General features: G+C 47.0%; 2 protein-coding genes across 4 annotated transcripts in view; one reads left to right on the top strand and one right to left on the bottom strand.

The window, feature by feature from the left end:
- Positions 1-12,013, top strand: part of UROS (uroporphyrinogen III synthase) — a 24,791-nt gene extending 12,778 nt beyond the window's left edge. Inside the window, exons 7-10 of one of the 3 annotated variants that reach the window (XM_075423909.1) lie at positions 3,704-3,787; positions 4,282-4,367; positions 7,125-7,223; positions 7,839-8,619. In XM_075423909.1, the coding sequence (XP_075280024.1) occupies positions 3,704-3,787; positions 4,282-4,367; positions 7,125-7,223; positions 7,839-7,985 (416 nt within the window). In that variant the 3' untranslated portion in view covers positions 7,986-8,619. The other 2 variants (XM_075423910.1, XM_075423911.1) reach the window with 2 other exon arrangements.
- Positions 11,970-12,790, bottom strand: part of EDRF1 (erythroid differentiation regulatory factor 1) — a 30,523-nt gene continuing 29,702 nt past the window's right edge. Inside the window, exon 25 of the mRNA XM_075423913.1 lies at positions 11,970-12,790. Coding sequence (XP_075280028.1) covers positions 12,619-12,790 — 172 coding nt within the window. The 3' untranslated portion in view covers positions 11,970-12,618.

Here is a 12,790-nt window from a genome sequence, read left to right as displayed (position 1 = left end):
TTTAAAAGCTCTGCTGCTGACCACGCTTTGTGAACTTGCTGAATAAGGTGCTGGGGTGCCTCACTAGTGGAAATGATGTCAAGAACCCTGACATGTTATTTTTGGCTGTTAGGCAAAACATTAGGCATGAAAGAGAGTGTTGATTAGCAAAGTCTGCGTAGCAATAGAGGTTTATAGGTAAAAGAAAAATTGATTTTAGCTGGCAAGTATTGGTTTTTATGGGCAGGATGCTCTGTAATTCATTGGAAAATACAATATTTTAACTATCTAAAATATTTCATGATAAAAATGATAGTTGCCAACACAAGATTAAATAATAAGTTCTGAAAATTAAAAATGAAATTTTCGAAACAAAAATGCCATAAGTGAAGAATAACCTGTATTTACTCATCAACAGATATTTTAAAACAAAGCTTTTAGCTGATTTTTTAGTGCTAGGAAATATACTTCTGGTAATGAATTAGTGTTTGCCAGTTTGCAGAAGGAGGGTTCTTTTTGGAAGGAAGACGAGAAGAATACATGTGTCTTCTGCTGTATGAATGTGAAAAACCATAGAATCAGAGAATGGTTTGGGTTCTAAGGGACCTTAAAGCTCATCTCGTTCCAACCCCCTGCCCTGGGCAGGGACCCCTCCCACCAGCCCAGGTTGCTCAGAGCCCCGTCCAGCCTGGCCTTGAGCCCTGCCAGGGAGAGGGCAGCCACAGCTTCTCTGGGCAGCCTGGGCCAGGACCTCACCACCCTGAGTGAAGAATTTCTTCCTAATATCTAATCTAAATCTCCCCTCTTTCAGTTTAAAGCCATCACCCCCTGTCCTGCCACCCCATGCCCTTGTAAAAAGCCCCTCTCCAGCTCTCTCATGGGCCCCTTCAGGTACTGGCAGCTGCTCTAAGGTCTCCCCGCAGCCTTCTCTTCCCCAGGCTGAACAGCCCCAGCTCTCCCAGCCTTTCCTCCCAGCAGAGGGGTTCCAGCCCTCGGATCATTCCTGGGGCCTCCTCTGGCCCCGCTCCAGCAGCTCCAGCTCTGTCCTGCGCTGAGGGCTCCAGAGCTGGACGCAGTAATCCTAAGCCTAGGATGAGGTCTAAAGAAAACAAGGCATGTAGTACCAGGAGTGGAAAAATGCCTTGTTGGTGAGCCTGTGGCTGGCACGGTTACTGCGTCGTAGCCTCTGCTGGGTTATTTTCTCAGTCTGGCTGAGGACCCTCCAGGCTCTTCTAACTCCCATGTGAGCTCTGTGGTTCACAGACCCTGTTACTCCTGACCGGGTTTGATCCCAGGGCTGCATTTAGCAGCTGGCAGTCACAGAGGGAGCAGGGCAGGGGACAGTGCTTTCTGGTGACAGCAGAGAAGTTCGGTCCAGAGCCAGCAGCTCCTCCTGGTAGCCACCCCAGGGAAGGGAGATCTGGGTGTTTTACAGCCTTTTACAGAGGGTGTCCTGAGGGTGGTTTCCCACCAGAACGCAGGCAGGCCAGTTAGACCATTATCCTTGTGAAAACGACTGCCTTTGAATGCCCTTCAGCTCTCCTAACCGAGCAGTGAGTTTCAAGCGCTGGAGGCTGCCTGTTGTTGATACATACATAATCATGCTCGGTGATTTATTGGATTGTGCATATTTATGCGGTCGCAATTTCTCAAGGGGTTTATAGCAACCTCTGAAGTACGGGTTAAATTACATCGTGTTCCCCATTATGCATGTATTTAGTTTTGTTTATGCATAAAATGAGAAGTAAATGAAAAGAATAGCTCTAAAATTTTTAAATCATTAAATTTATTGTCAGAATAAAAATAAAATCTGAAGCAATGATATTTCTTTTGCTATTCACCTTTTGTGCTTTGGTACCCAATGCAGCTTAAGTGATTGGGAAAATAAAGGCATTTACTCCTTGACTAGCTAGCTAGCTTTACTCTCTTTTCAAGGCAGAGATTTTTTAGTTTTATTACAGTGTGACATTTGTGTTGGTGAGAGAAGCAGGGGATAGCATTAGGGCCGATGCTGCTTGTATTGCTCAGGCCTGGTAAGGAATTTTTCTGTGCTTTGTAAACCCAAGTCAGAAAGGATTAGTGTTTCGTTACAGATACCACACTGACATTTCAATTAACTGACACGAGTTATAGAAGTATTAATGCTGAAATATTTAGCTTTTATCTTGTTATTTTAAAATCTCTTTTATATTCTGTCCCAAGTTCATTCTTCCTTCCTGTAATTTATTACAAGTGTATCTATGGCTTCTAATAAAACTTCAGCATGCATTTAGGACAGACAAATATATCTGTGTTGACTCCTGCGAAGGTCTTTCCATTTGGTTTTTAATATGCTGTCCTGTTTTTTGTTCCCCTGAGGCATCTCTGATGCTTACTGTTATAAATCGAGAATCTACTTCCAGCACTTTAAAAAAAGCATTATTTTTCTAGTAGTCGTCTTAAACGTGTATTAACATATCTGAATTCATAATAAAATAATGTGTTGAGGAATTTTTACTTATTTTGAAAGGTGAATGCAAAGTTGTGTGCAGCTTTGTAGAACTGCGTCTTGAAATTTTCTTTTCTAGAAAAGGCACACTGTGCAAAAAAAAAAGTCTGTTGTTAAATTCTTATCCAAAAATCAAATTCTACCTCGAAAATGCTCTTTATCTTTTAAAAAGTGTCAATATTCACTAAATCTAAAATAAAAGATAATATCTAGTAGTGAAAAGCTTTCTACGTCAATTGGTTTGAGCCCACAGCCCCGGAAATCATGGAGAATCCCGTACAGACAGTGCCATGCCTTCCTCGGAGCCAGGTGTTTGCCTTCGCACCGCGATGACTGTGGTCAGCGTTTGCGCTTGGCCGTCTCCGGCGCGTGGGCGTACGTGGGGGCACAGGGACAGGGTGGCCGCGTGGGTGGAGGAGCTGTAACCCCAGAGACGGCGGCAGGAATGCTGTTACCTGGTGGTGTGCTTTAAGCAGAATTTGTCCAGCCCTCTGATGATGTGTTAGAAACATAACAGAACCCGTGGGAACTGTGCCCCGGGTGTATCATGTCCTACCAGAGGTAGGTTACGAACAGCCCTGTGTCAGAAAGGTCCTTCCAGCATCACCCAGGGGCTTTCACGTGTCGGCAAGGCAACAATAATTAGTGCTGGAGGTCAATTCCATTTTGAATGACAAGGGCGAGTGAGGATATCCACTTCCACCCTAGCGCTGGGAGTAGAATCGTTTGTCCTTGGGGAAGTAAGAAAATAGTTTCAGATAGATTGAAGCTTTCCAGCAGGGTATTTCTGTCCTCTGCTTTGTCTGCCTGAACATTGTTTTGTACAGGGAGAGCTATCGTGTAGCGAGAGGGACTAAGGATTTCAATAGAAGATTGAGGAAGATTGTGTTTCGGAGGAGGAGGAGGAGATAACTTGCACAGTCCTTGTTCTGCTTTGTTGAATGGCAGGGGGAATTGCAATGCTGTTTATCTGTGTGAGATCTTTTCAGCCAATGTATTCATATTACAGTTATGGAATATTTTTTAATTTGCATGCTAAGTAGCCTCTGTCCTCTGAGTTGTGGATGCAGTTGCACTGCGAATGTTTGCAGTTGTCTTAGGGCTGTGTCTGTGATGAAGCAGGCAGCACTTTCTGCAGCGATCATCATTTGATACCTTTAAAACGTATTAAATGTATCTTGTTTACTCTTTATTAAAGACAGAAATTAATTAAAGTTCTTGTTTGTGTGTTTACAGGAGAGAAACCTAATTCCTCAGCTCTTCTTTTCCCTTGTGGAGCCCTGAAAAGAGAAGTACTTCCTACAGTACTGAGGGAAAAAGGTTGAACTTCCCTTGGAGCCTCATTTTAATTAGTCAGTTATGAGAAAAGTTGTGTCTAAAGCTTGTGAACCAAATCTGAATAAGTGAAAATTGAATTTGCTGTTGTGTTGGCTAGAAGTTAGAGGGTGGGAGTGAAAACTGTGAGGCTGGGTTGCTGCCCGCAGCCGTGGGACCGAGCTGGGGCTTGGCAGGAGCAAGGTTAGTTGCCTTGTTGGTCACTTGGCGTTCTCACCTGCGAGGTGGAGGGTCATTTACTCCCAGAAGCGTTGCAAGGCCTGCCAGTTGCCCAGCGTGCTCCAAGGTCCTCTGAGGATGGGTGCTTTAGTTGATCTTGCAACTCTAGAAATGCCTCCAAATCCTTCACAGAAATTTTTCTGTATCTTTTTAGCCTAGAATAGTACACTGAAGTGCAATTAGCATGTTGAGAGTGTTTTATTGAAATGATAGAAATTAATGAAACCCTGGTTAATGATGAATGTACCTTCTGATTCCAGGGGTACCGCTGGAAAGCCTTACTGTGTATCAAACAACCCAACACGCTGATCTGCAAGAGTCTTTGAGCCGTTATTTCTCACAACAGGTATTGGACACTGATGTGGGCTGAGAAGTTTGGAGGTGTACGATAATACCTAGCAATATATTCCCTTTTTTTCAGCTGTCTGTAAATGGTACTTGCAGTGATACAAGAATATCCTGCACAGGCTTCTTGTTTTGTTTCCCTGTTGATTATCAACAAAATTCTTTAGCCAAAGTTTCAGGCAGAGCGTGAGCCCCTCAGTTACTTCTTGTGGCAATTATAAACAAGCCTAAAAGACGGAGTGCCTCCCTTTGGAGAAGAAAACAAATCCTTTCACGTTTTGTCTGACTTTCAAAATATCTGTATACTTCGGAATTACTGGGAAGAAACTCCATAAATAATTACATATTCAGTTTATTCCTGTGATCTGGATGAGACTGCTTTTTAAGTAATATGCTGTCAGAAATTACATGTAGCTTTATTAATTTTTATGAATTTTTACTAGCATCATTGAACCATCACTGGATGTCTTTGCTATATATTACAAATCACAATCCAACAGGACTCTGCCCTGCATAGTTTCAGTGTTCCTTCTCCGATTATTTATTTATGGGGCCAAGTTCCTTCCAGTGGTGCCCAGCGACAGGACAAGGGGCAATGGGCACAAACTGAAGCAGAGGAAGTTCCAGCTGAACCCGAGGAAGAACTTCTTCCCTCTGAGGGTGACGGAGCCCTGGCACAGGTTGCTCAGGGAGGCTGTGGAGTCTCCTTCTCTGGAGATATTCCAGACCCACCTGGAACAAGGTCCTGTACAGCCTGCTCTGGGCGACCCTGCTTCGGCAGGGGGTTGGGCTGGGGGACCCACAGAGGTCCCTTCCAACCCCTGCCATGCTGTGATTCTGTGATTATCCAATCTATGAATGTATTCATGATCTCATTTGAAGTGTGAGAATTCCAAGCGACATGCTGTTGACAATTATATTGAGATATATTTACTAGAATTTTTAATGTTTTTCTCTTTTTAAAACCATCTAGTAAATCTCATTAAGCAAGGATCAGTGCGCAGTAAAAGATTTGAAGGTGCTAATATAATAATTGCTTTTATTTTTTTCAAGATTGGCTTTCTGAATTTTCAATTTGTAGGAACCTACGTGATATCTAGGATTAATTTTACTCAAAATATAGCCTTCTTACAGAAACTTGGCCTGCTTGAGCATGCTCCACCTCTTTTGAAACTCTGTGCATTAACGTCTTGTTAAACTACATATTGATTTTAAAGTTCTTTTTCAAGAGGTCACAAAGGGTTATGGCACGGGCAACCTAACTGATGCGTTGTAGTATCCTGGGGTATTGTAGTTGTGAACCCCACGGTATTTAGTTTATAGCAGATGTAAAAGCGAGTCAGTAGTACGTACGTGTGCTGTTAACTTCCCAAACTCTCGTGGAACTCCTCGCCTGCTGCAATTACCCGTTAGCTTCAGTGTAGAGCTGTTAAAGTGTGTTGCTCACGCGCTTTTGAGTTGTTCTTAACTGCTGACGTTGTGGTTATATATTTAGTGCACGCAGAGCTGACACAAAATGACAAGTGTTCAGCCCTGTGTGAGGCAGTGAGCAGCACCGTGTTCAACTCGCGTTCTGGCCCTCCGGGGCTCAGGCTGACTGCCCAGCCCTGCGCTGTAAAATAGCAACAGATGGGGTTTGAGCGGAACCAGCGTCTCTTTGTGGTCGGACGGAGAATCGTGATAAAGGAGGCATGTGCTTTGGGGCTGCAGCTCGAGAGCTCGGGACCTTCACTCCAGACAGAATTTTGTGTTCAAGAAAGATGAGGAGCTACTGGAGAGAGTCCAGCGGAGGGCTACGAGGATGATGAGGGCACTGGAACATCTCTCCTCTGAGGAGAGGCTGAGGGAACTGGGCTTGTTCAGCCTGAAGAAGAGAAGGCTGCGAGGGGACCTAATAAATGCTTACAAATATCTGCAGGGTGGGTGTCAGGAGGATGGGGCCAAGCTCTTTTCAGTGGTGCCCAGAGACAGGACAAGGGGCAACGGGCACAAACTGAGGCACAGGAAGTTCCGTCTGAACATGAGGAAGAACTTCTTCCCTCTGAGGGTGACGGAGCACTGGAACAGGCTGCCCAGGGAGGCTGTGGAGTCTCCTTCTCTGGAGATATTCCAGACCCGCCTGGACAAGGTCCTGTGCAGCCTGCTCTGGGTGACCCTGCTTCGGCAGGGGGGTTGGACTAGATGACCCGTAGAGGTCCCTTCCAACCCCTGCTATTCTGTGATTCTGTGATTCTGTTTTATTTGGCTATGGAAGGCTTCTGCCGCTGTCTTAAGGCAGGCTGATTCTGCCAGAGAAAGCCCTTCCATGGGTCGGCAGTTTTAAGGCATCACCTCGTCTTTGCCAGAGCATCTCAGGGCGGGTGGCACTCAGGGTAACCCCCACGAGCTGGGAAATGGAGAACACGTGCAGGATCGAGATAAATGGGAATGGATTTAGGGAAATCACTTGCTGAGTTTTCTTGCTAAACAGGAAAATGGAGGGCGGCCTCAGAACCCGTTCGGGACCTTTATCAGCCAGCGCTTGGGTGACGAAGTGTTTGGTTGAAGTCACACCTGAATTTCAGCATTCTGTGGTAGAATGGGGTTTGGCAGGCTGGCTGCACCAGGGAAACCCTTTCTGTTGGCTTAACTGCTGCTTCTTGCCAAGAAAAATGCTTCACCTCCATCAGAGACAGTTGAGGGGATTTATGTGAAAGTGTGCTGGTACACTGCTGGGGCAGTGAGCGATCGATGCCAACCTATGGTTACTTTCACCCAGGGAATTCCAGCGAGCGTCGTGTTCTTCAGTCCATCTGGCGTCAAATTCTGCCTCCAGCACATTCAGAAGCTTTCGGGGGATTTTATCCACCATATCAAGGTACCTTCTCTTTAAAAGTGGTGAAGTACAATAGCGAGTAAGTTTGGGGTGGGTGAATGAGAAACAGGAAAGCTGTTACACCTGTTACAGACCTCCATTTTCTCTTTTGTTTGTGTTTATTTCTCTGAAAAAACAGGTGATAGCAAATACAAATGCTGTTATATAGCTGAGAGCCTTTTTAAAAAGAGAAAGGAATGGTTTTCACCTAGAATTTTTTTCCCCAACTAACTTACCCAGTCTCCACCAGGTATAGGCTTTATTTTCTCTTAACGACGCAAAGGTGGGAGTAGGACTTGCTTGAGTCAGCAATTACAGGCTGAGGCATATTAATATTCCTCTCACTTTTCCTGTTTCGTGGGACTAAGAGCTTTAAATGTTTGTAATGGCGAGATAAATAATAATGTTTCCTAAGTAATTCCTAAGTAGCTCAATTGATAAGCGGTTTTTCATACTGAAAATCTTCAACCCGAAATGGTTGGCGCAGGTGTGTAAGCTCAGCCGTGCAAGCTGATGCGCTGACACTGCCAGCAAGGAAGGGTATGTGCCTCAGTGACCAGTTAAGAGCCAATCCCCCACCGGCCTGCGCTGCTGTAACCGCAAACACCGTCATTGCAGTTTGCTGCCATCGGTCCGACGACGGCGGAAGCCATGGAAGCAGCAGGAATCCCAGTCAGCTGCACTGCGGAGAGTCCGACTCCCCGAGACCTCGCCGCTGGGATCCAGGGAGCGCTTCCCCTGCAGAACTGCTTTTCGTCGGAGTAAGAGCACGGCCTGCGTTGGAGGGTGACCTGGTGCGGTAGAAAAGTTTTCTGTTTTGCAAACCTGTTGTCCTGCAAGGAAATATTTTTCAGGATTGTGCAGCACTGTCCTTGTCAGGGCCTGGTGTGAGAAGCTTGCTTCAAAGAAATCTAGAGTTTGTCCGGCGTCTCTTAAAGCATCTTGCTCTTTCCCTTTCCTCATCTGTGCAGTGTAAGTCCACAAAAACTACTCGTGAGAGGCTCATCTGCACCAGAGTGGTATCTTGAACTAGGTTCAATTATCACCTCAGGTATCTCCTAGCATACAGGGTAAAGTTTTGATTTCTCTGTATAATCAGTTTACATCCACATCTTCTTTTGTGGACGAAAAGCATACTTACCCTGAAGTGTTTTCTGTTGTGACGCTTACTCGGTCATTGTTCTGCTTTTCAAACATTTATATTGAAATGATGATCATAGATTCTCAGTGGAAGAGGACTGCTCTTGCAGTGCAGTTGCACTGCGGGGAGCTAATAGCAGGTCAGCTGTTGCCACTCGGTATCCTCACAGTACCCGGTCTTCAAAAATTAGTGTTTGCTTTCTATTCCTGTAATGAAGGAGGATTTATTAACAGAGAAATAAACTGGCTTATGGCTAAAGTGGTGTTAGAGTTGTCTGGTTTGGATGTGGTTTATGCTTCAATTGTTTATCTGTGAAAGGAGAGACAGTAATCCTATTTAGCGCTAATGCTACCTTCGCTAATGCTAAGAAATCCAAAGAAGATTTAAATCATAATATACTCAATTATAATCCTCATGAAAGTCATTTGTGTTGTTAGCACAGTGCTGAGGTTCACAGAATAACAGAAATCCTCATTTGCTGCAAGTTTCTGTGAGCTTAGCTCTGAGAGTATGACCTGAATTCCCAGTCAGGGGAGATGCTGTGCACCCAGAGCAAGAGTTACGCTAACGTGAGCGGCAGGGATTTCGGATGTGTACGTGGATTCATCAGCCATTTTGCGTTATAACGCAGCTCCGATCCTCGAGATGAAATAGACTCTCAGAAGCACGCTCGTCGCTGGGAGATACTGCGAGCAGCGGGAGGAGTACTTCACCCTGAAAGAGCAGCAGCCTGTAGGACACCGGAATCACTGTGGTAACAGGATGTAGCTGCAGGATGGGGCAGAGGGAGGAGAATGTTCACACAGCAGTTGTTTACTTTCTTTGGATTTTTTTTTTTTAGAATCATTATTATTCGTTAAGGTTGGAAAAGACCTCTAAGGTCATCAGGTCCAACCGTCAATCCATCACCACCACGCCTGCTAACCCGTGTCCCAAAGTGCCACATCCACACGTTTTTTGAACACCTCCAGGGATGGGGACTCCACCACCTCCCTGGGCAGCCTGGTCCAACGCCTGACTACTCTTTCAGTAAAGAAATTTTTCCTAATATCCAACCTAAACCTCCCCTGCTGCAGCTTGAGGCCATTTTCCCCAAGAGAGTTGTGGTTAAGCTGTTGAAGATGTGGTTCAGCTGGGCAGTGTCATTATCGCAGAGCCCGCAGTAGCGTTCATCTCTTCGCTCCGAAAGACGCGACACTATGGCAAGTTCTTCTGCTAGTGTGAGTTGTTTGTCCCACTGACTGGCTCAGGACCATCTCTCCAGGTCTTTCCAGCAGGAACTGTCAGTAGCCACCGTTTCCGAGCAGCACGCACTTACCCCATTCGATGTAACAACGCAGAAGTGAGATGGCAGCGGGCTCGGGCAGCAAACCAGGCTGCCCGACGGCTGATCAGCGTCCTCCTCCTTGATGCGGCAAACGGAAGAGAACATGGGAGGCTGGCTCCGTGGTGGAAGAGGGAAACCTACGGGGGTGCAGCTGGCGTTTGCCGGGGTGCGCGGAGGCCGCGCAAACAGCTCCTGTGACTTGGCTGAGGTTAGGGCTGAATCTGAAATTCAGACATGCTGCTTGCCCAGGAAAAATACCAGCTTGACAAACAGCAGTTGGAAAATACCTGTTTCAGTAAAAAGAGAGCAGGAATGCAGTAATTGAGTGGCTTTTTATCCCTTCCCAGCCAGGTCACAGAATCACAGAATAGTAGGGGTTGGAAGGGACCTCTGTGGGTCACCCAGTCCAACCCTCCTGCCGAAGCAGGGTCACCCAGAGCAGGCTGCACAGGACCTTGTCCAGGCGGGTCTTGAATATCTCCAGAGAAGGAGACTCCACAGCCTCCCTGGGCAGCCTGTGCCAGGGCTCCGTCACCCTCAGAGGGAAGAAGTTCTTCCTCATGTTCAGACGGAACTTCCTGTGCCTCAGTTTGTGCCCAGCTGACGTACAGCCCTGGCTTGGCTTCGTGCAAGCAGCCCTTCCACCATTCGCAGATCCCAGTTCTCCCCGGGCTGGGGAATTCATCTTTTTAGGCGATCCCTACAGTGTGCAGTGCGGTGGGCTGGTGGTTGGTTGACCCACCGCCAGCCTGCCTCCAGAGCACTGCAGGAGCCTGGTCCCTGCGCACCACGGCTGCTTCACGCTGCCTGCGTCATCAGGAAGCAGGAGATGCTCTCCTCCGAGGAGTCATCGTCCTGCCCAGCTGCTGCAGCAGTCTTAAGCCCTCTCTGGTTTGAGACTTCTATTAGTCAGCGGTTTGACCTGATCTATTCTCTGTGTCTCAACAAAGCACTGTAAAATATTACTTCGATTTTGTTACAGGGAAGCGGGAAGAGGTGATGCAGCTACCCCAGAGGCTCAGCAGCAGGCTGTTCTTGGTCCTCGGAGCTTACGCTGAGGCTCTTCTTGTCAGCTGGCTGACAGTCGTGTGCCGAAACACCGCGAGCCTGCAGCCGCACGCACCAGTACCTATGCTAGCAGCTGCTTCCGACATCAGCAGCGCAGGGGAAGGTGTACACGGGGTTTTCTTCCAACCACTCTTCACAGCACTCAGTTTAGGGTTGGTTTTTTTTTTTTTGAAATAGCAGAAACACCTCCCCACCACTGCCTACTGCCCCTACAGCCCCCTTTCCATTCCTCCTCGTGCCTGCTACCCGTTTCCTCCGGAGAAAGCGCTGCCTTGCAGCACGGATCCGTACAGTGCCGTGCCAGCAAAACACCCTCAGGCAGGCAACATCTCTCCTAAAAAAGCCCAGTGAGGCACCTGTTTCGGTCCCAGGTCTGACACGTCTCTTCAGGACAGACCTTCTGGACTTTCCCTCTTGGACAAAGTGAAAACCGCAGCAGTGCACACAAGGACCCCTGGTGTCACGGGGGCATTGCACAGAGCCACCCCCGGCTGGGAAGGACACGGAATCCTGAAAGATCCCGCCGCCTTGTTCAGGTCAGTCACTGCAAATCAGAAGGAACAGAACCGACACAGACAGGGCCTGTCGCCTTTCATCCGTTCCCAAGGTGCTCTCGCTGCTCTCGGGTGCATCTGCGCTCTGTGGCGCAGCGGAAGCAGCGGGTTGTGTCTGAAGACAGAGCTCAGGCTGCACTTGTAAAACCACGTTTAAATTGTCATGATTGTAGAAATTTCTACAAACTGGGGTTTTCTGGGTGAAAATGTGCCCTGTAACAAAAAAGCATCGCTCTGTATCTCTCACCATGGGAGTAAGAACCACTTCCTCAAAACAAGCAGCTTAGGGAGTGAATTCACTACTTGTGTATTAAGTAGAGATTAAAAATATATACACCTCCATAGATACACACATGTAAAAAATGTTAGTACCTTTAAATAAACAGTATGTTTTATACTGTGACTATACAATAATGAGCCACATTTGTAGAAAAACATTAAAACATCAGATGTTATGTTTTTGAAATCTTTAAATACATATTTCTAAAAACCAGAGTCCCCTCATGCTGAGACCAAGACTACATTTGTTATGCTGGATTTTACAGATTTTTTTTTGCCAGCCCCCTCCACCTTTCAAAGTTTTAATTCTGTTGAGCAGTTTGCGTCTCTGATGAGGGTCGTAACGGTCATAACCGACAAAAACAAGACAGATTCATCAGTTCATATTTAATAAATAAATTTTTATTTAAAAATATGCTCTCATTTATTCACAGTTTCAAGTCTGAAAAAGATAATACTATTGTTGATCAATTCAAACACGGCTAAAACCACTCCCCCTCGGGGTACGTCAGGCCCCAGCGATGGCGAGTATTTGCGGGAGTCCTGCCCCACAGCTAGGAAGGCACACGCTGGTGCGCGGGGCCGCAGCTGCCGCAGACAGAGCGCCCGCGCGGCCACGCGCTCCGCAGAAACCTCCTCGCCGTGCATGTTACCAGTTAAAGTGCTCCCACGAAGCCTTGCTTACAAAGTGCGTTTAAGTGTCAAACCAGAGCAACTGTGAGATTACATTTTGATGCCAGACATTTCTATCACTGCAACCCCACTAACTGTAGGAGAAAAATCGTGACTTTCTCCAACATCAGAAAACTGTTAAATTTCTCTCCAGAACCCCAAATTGGCATTTCAAAGAAACGCCAGCGAGCGAACCGCCGCAGAGCTATCGCAGGATAGAAAGGACTCCCTGTCCTCTCCCCGATGCACCGGGGAGCCGACACTGCCACCGCCACCCAACGCAGAGACCACGTGGGAAGCAGCAGCCCTGCCCCCCGCGCAGCAAGGCACTGTTTCTGCTGCCCCGCAGCCTGCCGGTCACTGCGCTCCTCCGCTACCAGCCTCGCTGCTTCCAGCCAGCTGTTCCAGTAAGCTCACCATCACCTCTACTCGTTCCAGCAGGGTCGTACTTCTGTTCGCAGTTGCGCGCAACAGCAGGGAGTAAACTTGCTTGTTTGTTTTAAGAACAACTTCTTCTTCATTAACACCC

Source organism: Opisthocomus hoazin, chromosome 6, assembly GCF_030867145.1.
Source record: "Opisthocomus hoazin isolate bOpiHoa1 chromosome 6, bOpiHoa1.hap1, whole genome shotgun sequence".
NCBI classification, from domain to species: Eukaryota; Metazoa; Chordata; class Aves; order Opisthocomiformes; family Opisthocomidae; genus Opisthocomus; species Opisthocomus hoazin.
Note: the sequence above shows the minus strand (reverse complement) of the source record. Positions and strands in the feature narration are given on the sequence as shown.